This window comes from Spermophilus citellus (genome assembly GCF_964194105.1).
Source record: "Spermophilus citellus genome assembly, chromosome: 18".
NCBI classification, from domain to species: Eukaryota; Metazoa; Chordata; class Mammalia; order Rodentia; family Sciuridae; genus Spermophilus; species Spermophilus citellus.
Window position 1 is genome coordinate 7,925,428 of NC_138200.1, and position 12,184 is coordinate 7,937,611.

Sequence of the window (12,184 nt, forward strand, 5' to 3'; positions counted from 1 at the left end):
GACTGGGGGGATGTAGCTCAGAGATAGACAGCCCCCGAGTTCAATCTCTAGTACAAAAAAAAAAAAGAGGTGGGGTGGAGAGAGAGAGAGAGAGAGAAGTGCTGGTAAAACACAACAGCCTCTGGGAGAGACAAGCCTGAAAGAGAAAGAGAGGCAGGAGCAAAGAAGCAGAAAGAGATGAAAGAATAGCTGGCCCCAGGCTTGGCCTCGATTCCTGATGTCTGTGTTTCTATGCATGTTTATCTTTCCAATAAACCCCCTTTTCCCTAAGGAAACTTAAACGAGACTCTGCTTCTTGCAACCAAAAATGTCCTGGCTTAGGCAGTTCTCCTCCCCCATGCTCCCGCAAGGCCAATGCTACCTCCATTACTGCAAGCATCATGCTGTGCTGTCATTATTCCCATCCCTGTCTGCCACCCCTTCCGGACCCTGTGTTCTTTGAAGAAGTCCATGGTCTTTTTCATCTCTGTGTTCCCAGTGCCCAGCATGAGCCCTAGTTCCTAGCAGGTGCTCAGTATTTATGAACAAGGGATGCTTTTCTCACCCTCTTGTTCCAGGATGCGGATTCCCAACTCACCTCTTCTCAATTCTCCTCCCTTAGGTCTTCTTTCACACCCACCACCTCCTCCCAAACTCAGCTCATTTAAAGATCAGTGGCCTCTCCTTCACTGTTCTGTCACCTAACATATCAGTTTCCCCACTCCCAACTCTTCCCATGATGAAGATGCTGTTTTCCACCAAACTCAGTTCTCCTCTTCTGAAATAATAACCTGTAAGATGGTCATATGGCCGTCCAGCTAAAGTCCACATTGCTCAGCCTTCTTTGCAGCTAACTTAGGCCATGTGCAGAGATGACATTCAAAACAGAAGAGTTAGTACAGGCACTAACCAATCAGAATGGATGTCTAGCCTATCAGAATGGACCTTGCTGTAAACAACTGGTAACTCAGTCCTGACCATGTGACTACCTTCTCACAACAGGATGTGAGACCTGTTCCTTTCCCCTCACTTGGAAGGAAATGGTTTGCTCTCTACTTGCTCCATCCCTCTTCTGGGGAGCTCTACCTGGCACTCAGGCCCACCATCTGGCTTGCACTATTTGGAGATTCCAGAGCAGCAAGGAGGGTGGACCTTGAGTCCCTGAATGATCACATGGAGCAGCAGCCTACTAATAACTGGACTGCTTATCTCTGGGTTGTGACTTGACAAAGGAACAAACTTCTTCCTTGTACGGGCCATGAGGTGGTTGGGTGTTTTTGTTTGGAGCTCAGTTCCTAGTCTAACTAGGATATTTAATTCTATCTAAGAGGCTATCAGTTGTAAAATGTACTACTATTTTATACCTACCACCAAGAAAACACTACCAATTAAACCATGATAAGCCACCAATTATAAAACATATCTTGATTTGAAAGACATTAAAATGGGAAAAATTAGGCATTTAGAGTCATAAAATATAGTAATACACTCACTGTATATCAGGTGATTTCCAAATTACCTGATTTAATTCTAGAAAAGAGACCCAGTTACACCCATTTTATAGAAAAGGGCACTGAATCTGAGAGAGGGCACATGGTTGCATGGAGGCCACTCGGCTAGTGAGCACTACAGGTAGTCAGGCTGCGGAAGCTTCCCCACAGGCCTTCCATCCCAGCCCCACTCACCTATGCAGACTCTCCCCGCGGTGGGTGCGGTTCTGGGCGCGGCAGTCATGGCCAAGCTCAGGCAGGAAGCCGTAGTCACGCAGCAGGGCCTGGGCACCTCTGGCCACCACAGCCACACCAGCCGCCACACGCCTGGCTAAGTCATCACGCCAGCCAGCTGAGCGCACTGCAAAGAGCCCCGCGGGAAGCGGGGCACCTCCTGGCAGAAGAAGAGGCTCCCCAGGGGCTCCAGAGCCCCCACCTCCAGCCAGCTGGGGTCCCACCATGAACCAGACATAGCCAGGTCCAGTGAGGCCAGCCTCCTCAGCTGCCCGGAACACAGGTTCAGCCTCCTCACGGGCACAGAAGAGCAGGCGGATCTGTGCACTGACACTGCGGAGCTGGGCGCCCAGGACAGCCTCGCCTGCCCCAGGGTCCAGTGTCAGGGCCCCACGATGTTCCCAGCCCACCAGGCTGCCATCAGTCAGCACCTCGATGTAGGACAGGAAGGCCCGGTGGCCGGGGGCACGCGTGGTCACCGCTACAAAAGATGTCCAGTCATACTCCTCCAGCACCTCAAAGATGACCTGAAGCTGCTGCTCTGTGGAGGAGCCCAGCTGAAGGAAGGTGGAGCCCTTCTCCTGTGGGGCATGGGAAGGATGTCAGGCCTCCTGATGTGGGGACCTCATCTCCCAGCAACAGACAAGCAGATCACAGTTCCCAGTGCCAGCGGTGGGTCATAGCTCTCAATATGGCAGACTGACTGGCTGTTCACCAAAATCCTTTACTTTTCTTCCTGGGACAAATGCTAGTCCTAGGTTAGATTTAAATATATGACTGAGTTCTGAGCATACCCTTAAAAACTATGTCCCGAGACCCTCATTTTCCACCCTATCTGAGGGTGGATGAAGAGGCCCCAGAAAAGAACTCTGAAGTCCTCAGGAATTACAGAGCCACAAGAAGAATCAATCCTGTGGCCCCAATCAGGACCACGTGTTTGCATTTTATATGAATGAGAAGCAACCTATTTCCTTGAGCCACTGAGATCTGAGGGTTTATCTCTTTCAGCAACTAACATCACTGTTATTATTATACCTACCATCCACAGGGGAACTACAACTCCCAACATCCACTGGGAAAGATTGCAATGAGGGAGACTACATCTCCCAGCATACAGCAAAGGTGGTAAAGATACTGTATTTCAACAATGGAGTAGACTTTCCTGTTTTGAATTTTCCTCCTACTTCTCTGCCCCCTCCTTCCTTGTCTCTACTGGTGCCTTTTCCTCAGCCAGAATTCTAAACATAGGTGTACCCCCGTGGTATACTCTTCTCTGTCCTCGCTTGCTAGCTAGGTCATTCAGACCCATGTATTTATTTATTGTATTTTTTCAGTACTGGGTACTTTACCAATAGGTTACATTCCCAGCCCTTTTAATTTATTTTTTTTTTAAATTGAGACAGGGTCTCCTTAAATTGCCCAGGCTGGTCTTGAATTTGTAGTTCTCTTGTCTTGGCCTCCTAACTTGCTGAGATTATAAGTGTGTGTCACCATGCTTGGTTCAGACCCATGGGTTTAAACACTACCTCCCACAATGTTTTGCTATTCAAATTTAAGTTAATTAAAATTAAATAAAACTTAAAATTTAGTTCTCTACTTGCACTAACCACATGTCAAGTGCTCAATAGCCACACATGGCCTATGGCTAGCCTACTGGACACATCAGATATAGACCATCTCCACCAGTGCAGAAAGCTTTACTGAGTATGGCTGGAAATGGCTCATGTCCTGTCTCAATGGCTCCCATGAGCTCCAGGAAACCTATCCTCCTTTCTGATCAATTTCTTCCCTTGGAGTTCCAAGAGTTTCTTAAAATCATCATGTCAAACACATAATTCTTGACCCCTGAACCCTTCTCCCCCGACCTGCTTCCTGTCTTCCTTTCTCACCCTAAGGCTCAGGCCCAAACGTGAGCCACCTTTCCCCTGTCTCTTCCTCATGCCCACATCCAGGCCATCTCCCAGTCTCCTTGGCTCTGTGTCCACACCATAAGCCCAGGTGTCTACTCCTCACTGCTGCCACCGTCACAATCCTCATTGACATCACTTTCTCTCTTGCCTAGACATCTATAGCTTTCGAGCCCATCTCTGTTCCATTCTTGCATCTTCCAGTTCATTCTTCAAACAGCAGCCAGAGTTATCATTTCAAAATATTAATTGGATCACATCCCTTCTCTGTTGAAAACCTTCCAATGATTCTTCTTTAGAATCAAAGCCAAAGTCCTTTCTGTGGCCCACAAGGCCCTGCATGAACTGACCCTTACTGCCTCTCTCACCTCATCTCCTGCCCTCCTAATCCTCCAATTGGCTCCAGCCACACTCCCTCCTTGCTCTTCCTCAAACACACCAAGCTTCTTTTGAATTCAAGAGCTTTGCTCCAGCTGTTGTTCCTCTCAGGGTCACTTTCCCCACCTCCTCAGCCCACCCCTTCTCATCCCTCAGGTCCAGCTCAGATGTCACCTCCTTAGCAAGGCCCTTCCAGCCTGCCAGCCTCAGTCATTACAACATCCTGTTAGTCTCCTCCAGGACAGATTTTACTATTGTGGTTGGTTTTGTCTGTTTCCTTCATAAGAATCCAAGCTCCATAAGGCAGGGACCTGCCCCCCCTCCAATTTTATTCTCCATAACCTAAAATGGCCCTGGCACAGAATCAGCTCTCAATGAACCTTATTATGCAATGAGAACGGCAAGTGGACTTTCTCCTGAGGCATGTGCCAGTGGTTATGAGTGGAGAGGACAGGGCAGCTGTCCTGAGGAGCTGAGGTCTCTCAGCATGTGATGGACACCTAAGAAGTCAGGGTGGAGCGGCTACCCATCAGTAGGTGGCATGTGGCAAGGAAACCATGTTCCCAGCATTCACTAGGGTATGGATGGCACTGTGATGACCACTCTTTCTTCTGTCCAGAGACAATGAGGAAACATGCCCCTGAAGGCAATAGATGTGCACTGAGCTGGCCACAGTGCCCAACAGACAGTGAAACAGAGTGGGCCACATGTAGCAGCAATGGAGGAACCAGGGACCACCACTCTGGGTATTTCACAAAGATGGCAGCCAGGAAAAAAAAAGGTCTACAAATCTGCCTGGAAATCTCTGGAAACCATCATGCCAAGGAGAACAAGAAAGTTGGACAGAGGTCCTTCCCAGAAAGCTCTGGACAGGAGAATGAGTCCCAGAATGCAAAAGAGATCCAGTCACAAAGCCAAATGTTCTCACCTCTGGGAATTGGCCAATTTAGGTTTCATACACTCAGGTGGCTCCATCACCCTTAAATGCCCCACCCCTTGTTGGGCTCCACCTTTTCAGTTCACAGACCATTCTTGGTCCGTTTTCCTTCTTTGCTACCAGAAGTACACTACAAATGGCCACTCCTGTGCTTCTCTGGAGAGAGGGAGGCCTCTCCTCTCCTCTCCCCTCCTGTGCCGGCTCTGCCCTTGACCCTTCACTGTCTGTACCCACCTCTATGCAAGGCCTTCATTCTCCAAGACCCAACTTCTGGATTCCTATTTTCCACACCTCGCCTGGTCTGAGCCTTCTCAAACCCAACTTCCAGAACCTTCTTCTAGTCTAGGACCTGCCCTTTTACAAAGAGCTTAGGCCCCACGTTCTCCCTGACTGTTCCTCCCCAACACTCACTTCCTTGAGGTCTGGCTCTACTCTTCGTCAGCCTACCTCTAATGACCACTTCATTTCTCAGACTCCTCCATTCGCTGGATGGCTCTGTCCTCCTTCACAGACTTCTAGTCTCAGCTCATCTGGCCTATCTCCTTCCAAGACCCTGTCCATGTTGCCCTTCTCTCTTCTTCCCTCTTCTTGCCTTCTTGGCTCCTCCTCCTCACTATCTTTTACCCTTTTCTGAACCCCGTTCCTTTCCACTGACTCCACCCCTGGCTCATGCCAGATCTACCCCCTCCTTTCATTCTTAGTCCCTGCTTCTCGCTGGCTAGTTGCTCTCCTGCAGTGACTGGGCCCATGTCCTCCCCATGACCTGCTCATTGTTGACTGTCCTTTCTGACCCTTCTTCTAGGTGACTCCTTTGGAAGGCCCTGCTCACCTTGCAGAACCCATCCCTCCAAATCAGCCCCATCTCTGTCCTACAGCTCCCACCACCACCCTGGATGCTGACCTCCAGGACTGTCCCCGCCTTCCTAAGCCCCACCCAACCATCCTACGCCCCGCCCATCGCGACTGGCCCCGCCCCTCCGGTCGCGCGCACCTTGGGCGTGAGCACGAGCGCGGCGCCGCCGTGCACGGCCACGATGGGCAGCGAGGTCTGGGCTGACAGGAAGTCGAGGATGGGCGCGACGGCGGGCGCGCGCGAGTCGTCCTCGAAGACAACACCGTGCACGCGCAGCCCCGACAGCAGGTCGCAGAGCTGCAGCACGAGGCTGCGCGGGTCCGAGCCGTTGAGCACCAGCGCCACCGGTCGCACGTCCAGGCCCGGGCTGCGCACTGCCGCCGCCACGGCGGGGCCCAAGCGTGCCGCCTCGGCCGCGTACGCGGGCCCCGAGAACACGAGCGCCACGTTGAGCGGCCGCGCCCCGCCGAGGCCCCCGCCGGGCCCGCTGGCCCCGCCCGGCCCCGGCGCCTCCTCCGGGAACGGGCTGGCGCAGGCCAGCGCCAGCAGCAGCAGCATCTTAGCGGGGCCCCGAGGGCCGCGGGGGCCACCGGCGCCGCGCATCGCCTGCGGGCCCCGCCGGGCGGCCTCTGAACGCACGGGCCAGGGAGGGACACAAGAGGAGAGGGGCAGGCGCAGAGAAGGGACACAAGATAGAGCCACAGAAGAGAAGTTACGGAGAGGGAGAGACGCAGAGACAGCGAGGAGAGGGAAGGAGAGAGACAGAGATGAGGATAAGGACAGAGAAAGAGGAAGGGACAGACAGAAGGAGAGACACAGAAGTAGGAGGAGGGAGACAGAGACGCAGAGACCAAGGGAGAGACACAGAAGGAGAGGGTCAGAGGGAAAGAGAGTGGAGGGAGGTGGAAGGGAGATATGGGGAAGGGAGCCCCAAAACAGAGGGAGAGTGGTTCAGTTGGAATGTGGCAGCGGGGAGACACGCGGAGAGTGGGGTGGTAATGGGGTCAGGGGAAGATAGGTAAGGAAAGAGAAAGAGAAGGCAGGGATGGAGGGGACCCCAGAAATGGGACCAAAATAGGATCGAAGAGAGATCCAGGGACAGAGGAAAAGAGATGGAGATGGCCACAGAAAAAATGGTCAGGGAGAGAGTGGCAGGAGAAACAGGGTGGAGATGCTCAGAGTGACAGAGAGAAGAGAGGAATGACAGAAATAGGGAGTGATCAAGACCCAGGGAGAGGGTGTTGGAGATGCAGGGGAGATGCACAGATAGATGTGGGAAGGCGGGAGAGATGAGAAGCAAGAAAGTTGGACAGGGGGGAAGACAGAAACAAGCCAGGAAGCCATAGACAGAGACCCCACAGCCACCAAGAGACATGCACACGAGTGACAGGGACGCAGAATGGAGATGGAGGAGGCAGGCAGAGCAGAGAGTACACAGGAAGACAGAAATAGCGGAGCCCAGCAAAGACCGAGACCCCCACCAGGAAGGTGCCCGGCACAAACATAAAAGGAAGGCCAGGAAGGCGAGAGGCAGGAGGGAACAAAAATAAAAGGAAGAAAAGTGAGGGAAAAATGAGCGAGGGAAAAGGGGTCAGGTGTGTGGGGGGAGAGAAGGAGGGGAAAGATTAGTGGGGCGTCCCAAGGAAAGGGACTGCCCCATGACCTTTCCCCTCACCCAGATCATGACCCCCAGTCCATTTTTGCCCCCTACTCCTGTCCCTGTACCCCCATTCTCAGAGTGACAGTCACAGGCCAGGCTAGGATTTGGGGTTGGGGGGAGGACACAGCTGTGGAGAGTTGGGGAGGGGGTCCCTGGCTCCCATCCTGGAGCAATTTAATAAATTAGAGGAAACACAGCGTTGCCTCAGGAGCTCCCTGTTGAATACGAGCTGCCTGGAGTGGATGGGCTGGGAGCCCAGACTCCTGGGTCCTGGGTCTGAGGAAGGAGGGCACTGGAGACTGGACTCCTAGCTCCCAGAGTGGTGCTGGAGTTTGCACTAGGGGCTTCCTGGAGGGGTGGAGGTCCAGACAGGTAAGGGCTCTCTCTGCTGTCAATCAGTCTCCTGTCCGGTTACCATGGTAGCACAGGCCTCATCCACCCTACAGCCACCCAGCTAGCCAGCCTGGTTGGGGGAAAGGCCCATACCTCCACTCCTGCCTGGAGGCCTCTGCCCCTCCCCTCTGCCCACTACCCCACCTTTCCAGAGATACCAGGCCACTGTCTTCCCAGGGAAAGGGGTGGGTGCTCCTTGCTGGCATCCCTCCCAAATCCTGGCTCCTCCTCGCCCCTCCTCTCCATTGCCCTTCCCCAAGCAGCTGGCTTAATCAGTGCTCAGAATAGCCCCCCTTCCACCCCAAAATAACCCACAGCTGTGGCCTGGCCCCCTCCGGGTTAACACTGGCTCTCCCCTCCCTTCCTGATGGCTGCTCACCCCTGGCCCCCTCCTCTGCCTCTCAGACCCACTCTTGCCTGCCTTCTGCCTTTGGGGACCTCAGGGTCCTGCTCCCTTCTGAGGCTCAGGAGGGTAACCCCCAGCCCCACCCTTCTTAGGAGGCTGGAGGCGCAGTCATTTCCTATAAGGGGTTTGGGAGGGCAAATCCCAACCGTCAGGGACTGTGGGGTGGCATTCTCAGCCATCCAGTTCCCTGGAAGTCTGATTCCCAGAGCCCACACCCCCAAGAATGAAAGCAACCAAGCTCCCAATTTCTACCTCCTCATGAATCTTGGCCCCATACAGAGGCTGAAGAGGCTGGGCCCTCACCCCGGCTCTGCCAGGAGCTTGAACCACTGGCCCTCCTCAGACACAGGAGCACTGCCCTGCAACTTCTCCTGAAAGACTCCTGGTCTTGGCTGTCAGCCCCCGCCTCCCCCAGGACTCCAGTTCTACTCTGTTCTTTCCCAGGACCCAGGAATCCTGTCTCTCCTGCTTCCAGACCCAGGAATCTGTTTCCAGCCCTGCTCTCCCTGAAGGACCCCTTTTTATTTCAAACCCAATCAGTTCCAACATCCTGGGCACCCCCTCCCAGCTATGGCCTCCCCAGTGGCCCCACTCAGACTGTACACGGCACAAGTCTGTCCCCAAGCTGAGGAGGAGGAGGGTGCCAGAGATTCCTGGGGCGTCCCTGTCTCTGTTGCTCCCCCATCCATCACATAAGAGAGTCCACTTTGATTAACAGCTCCCCCCCCAAGCTGTGCTGCAGACGGCATCCCGTCCCCCCTCCCAATCATACAAACACAGCCCTGCGTCTCCCCACCCCAATCGTGGTGCTTGCAAGAGGCTAGAAGGGCATTCCAGAACCTTGAGGAAGGGGTGGTGGCTTGGGGTGAAGGGTGAGGGGGGCCTGGATGCCCGCAAGGTCCTTGGCAGGAGTATTAATAGCAGACTCATAGCTCCAAGATGGGAGGGGAAAGGAGAGGAGAGAAGGAGAGGGCTGGACGGCAATGGGGAGACTGATGCTGGGAGGGGGATGCAGAGGTGAGCTGGAGAGTCAGAGATGGGGTGTCAGGTAGGTGCAGCTGGCTAGAGGAGCAGTGTAAGAGAAAGGGGGGGGGTGTAGGAGGTCTGAGGTATAGAGACCCAGGAAAAAGGGGCTCAGGGAGAAAGGGGGTGGAGGAGAGTCCCCAAGAGGCAAGGGAGCTGAGGGTACAGACTTCTGCCTGCCATTTGAGCCCCCTCCCTCCATGAGGCCCTTGGGCAACTTTCCCTGCCCTAGATTTTGGGGGTCCACATCCCCACCCCCACCTTGAATCCCCTTGCCCCGACCTTACCTTTTCATGACCCTGTTCTGTTGGGGGGATTGCGGGGGTGCCAGGACCGGAGCCGGCGTCCAGCGACCCAAAGATTCCGCGCAGGGCTCAGGGAGCCGATGGGGTGGGGGGGGTCAGGCCCCGGGGCGGCGGCAGCAACAGCAGCGGCAGTAGCGGTAGCTGCGGCGGTGGGGACCTCTTGCCTGTTCCTGGCTCCGTCTCTCCCTCCTCTTCCTTGGTCCTGACCTGCCCTGTCTGTTCCCCAAGGTTGCGGCCACCAGGACTAGGCGAGGACGAGGCTACACATGTTGCGCTGGAAGTTGGGCCCCGGACATTGCGGAGGCTGTCGGGGTGTCCTCTTGCGGCCCCGACCCCGCGGGGATCCCCCCTCCACCCACCCGGGTGCCCCCCTCTGCTGCTTCAGCCCCGGCTCCTCCCCCAGTTCATGTGTCCCATCCCGCCTCTCCCTGGCTTATTCGCACCCCTCTGCTTTATGCCCTCTGCGCCCCCCTCCCTCCAGCGTCTGTGTCTGTCTGTCTGTCTGTCTGGGTCACCTCTGAAGCGGGTGTTTGGTGTGCGTGTTAGCGTGAGAAGCGGGAGATTGCCTGTCTGGGGACCGCTTGCCCCTTCCTCGCTTGGTCACCTCCAGACCCCTCCCCCGGCGCCCCCACTCTCAAACACAGCCAGAAACACACATACACACGCGCACACACGCACAGCCTCACTTCCCTGGGATTCCCCCTCAACACCCCCGGAGCTCAAGGAGGGAGACACACACACACACACACACACACACAGGGGTCCAATGGGGGCCGAGCTGCGGCTGCCGTCAGGGGCTGTTCGGACAGACAGGAGGACACAGGCAGCCGGGGATACTCAGACACCCAGCCGGACGCAGGCAGGAGGCACAGAACCCAGGTATACACCATTCATCCAGGTTTGGGGGCTCAGGGGAAGGACTGGGAGGCCCGCGACGTGCCAGCAGGCGGCTCAGGGTCGGTACAGACAGACAGACCCCTCCTCCCTCGGCCGCCGCAGCCCTAACACAGACACACCCCCCCACAGCCAGCCCTGATACCCAGACACACATTCTCACCGGGCAGATGGCAGTCACACGAGAGACCCCTGGGGGCCGGGCGGACCCACCCAGGCCGACACCCCCCAACTGGGCGCCGGTGGCCGAGAAGGCTGCGGGCGGAGGGTGGCGGCGGCGGCGGCGGCGGCGGCGGCGGCCGCGGCTTGGAGGAGCCGAGCGGGAGGGACTCGCACACACACTCTGTTCTCGCACACACACACTCACTTGGGATGCGATTAACATTCAGTCCCCGTCCGTCCCTGCCGGGAGACCCACAGCCCCCCCTCCTGGCCTCCCTGGGGACCCCTCCTCCTGCCAGGGTTGGGGAAGGGGGCCGCCCCCCACCTTGCTCCCAGCTTCTCCCTTTCTCCTGGGACAAGGCAGTGAGGGGCTGCAGATAAAAAGGGAGGAAGAAGGGGGAGGGTAGGCAAGGACTCGCCTGTTACGGAGACACGAGCTAGATTCCCAGGCCAGGGGTTGCTGACTCTCACTTTGAGGGGTGGGAAGCACCAGTCCTTTCTCTGACTTCAAAATCTACCATGCTAAGAGCCATCATTTGGCTTCTATTGCTCCATGAGGCCAGGCTTGTGAACTAGGTCTCCATGGTAGAGCCAGTTGTCCAAACCCCCAGGCCCTCCTTCCTCAGACCCAGGGGTCCAGGCCCCAGCCCCTCACCTCCATGACCCCCTTCCTTGGAACTTAGGGTCTCATCCCAACCATTTTATGGCTCAAGCATCTTAATCCCAGGAATCTGGATCCACAATCCTTTTCTTCCTCTAACATTCAAACTCTAGTCCCCAAGTTTCTTCCTTTTCAGGAATGGGTACCTTCAGCCCTGCCCTCCCAGACCTTGGCAATGAAGGAAACAAGAGTCTCACTTAATGGGCTCAAGGGCAAAACTTACACTCGGACTATCTCAGGAGTTCCTGAGCCAGGTTCCAGCTCTTGCTCCAGTTACCTCTACCTTCTCTCTCTCTCTTTCTTTCACTCTCCCTTTCTCGGCCTCCACTCTCAGGCCCAGGTGTCCTGCACCACACAACTTCCCAGAACAGTCTGGGCAGCTTTATAGAAACACCAGGAACACCCCAATTGGAAGGATAAGATGAGAATGTGGTCTTGTGGAACCTCGGGGACCAGGCTGTGGTCTGGACTGCTGTGTCTATGATGGAGCAGACACTGCTTTCCTTCTGGATATTGGAGATTGTGGTCCATCAGTAAAAAAGAAGTGATATGAAGGTATTTCCTCAGAGGCTTGAGCAGACTGCCTTCCCCAGGGTTATATCCATGGGTCTCAGGTTCCTGAGGGTGTTTCATCAAGGAGAGTGTCAAAATGCCTGAGCACTTAAAAGGTTTGAAGGAGGGGCCCCAGATTCCTGGGTCCCAGTGGAGAAGGAACTCTGGACTCCTGGGTCTGAGGAAGGAGGGCTGGGGCCTGGACTCCTGGGTCTGAGGGAGGAGGGCTGGGGCCTGGACTCTTGGATTTAAGGAAGGAGGCATGAGGAAGGAGAGGATGGGGGCGGGTCACCTTTTTTCTTTTGGGTGGATTGGAGAGGGCCCTTGAGAAGGTCAGAAACTACCGCCCA

At 55.4% G+C, this 12,184-nt stretch overlaps 1 protein-coding gene across 1 annotated transcript in view; it reads right to left on the reverse strand.

The window, feature by feature from the left end:
- The window catches only part of GRIN2D (glutamate ionotropic receptor NMDA type subunit 2D), a 36,953-nt gene extending 26,147 nt beyond the window's left edge, over positions 1-10,806 (reverse strand). Inside the window, exons 1-4 of the mRNA XM_081275207.1 lie at positions 10,623-10,806; positions 9,548-9,839; positions 5,917-6,407; positions 1,665-2,284 (exon numbers count right to left, since the gene is read on the reverse strand). Of these exons, the coding sequence (XP_081131333.1) occupies positions 1,665-2,284; positions 5,917-6,381 (1,085 nt within the window). The 5' untranslated portion in view covers positions 6,382-6,407; positions 9,548-9,839; positions 10,623-10,806. The remainder of the gene's footprint in view (positions 1-1,664; positions 2,285-5,916; positions 6,408-9,547; positions 9,840-10,622) is intronic.
- Positions 10,807-12,184: the final 1,378 nt, after the last annotated feature.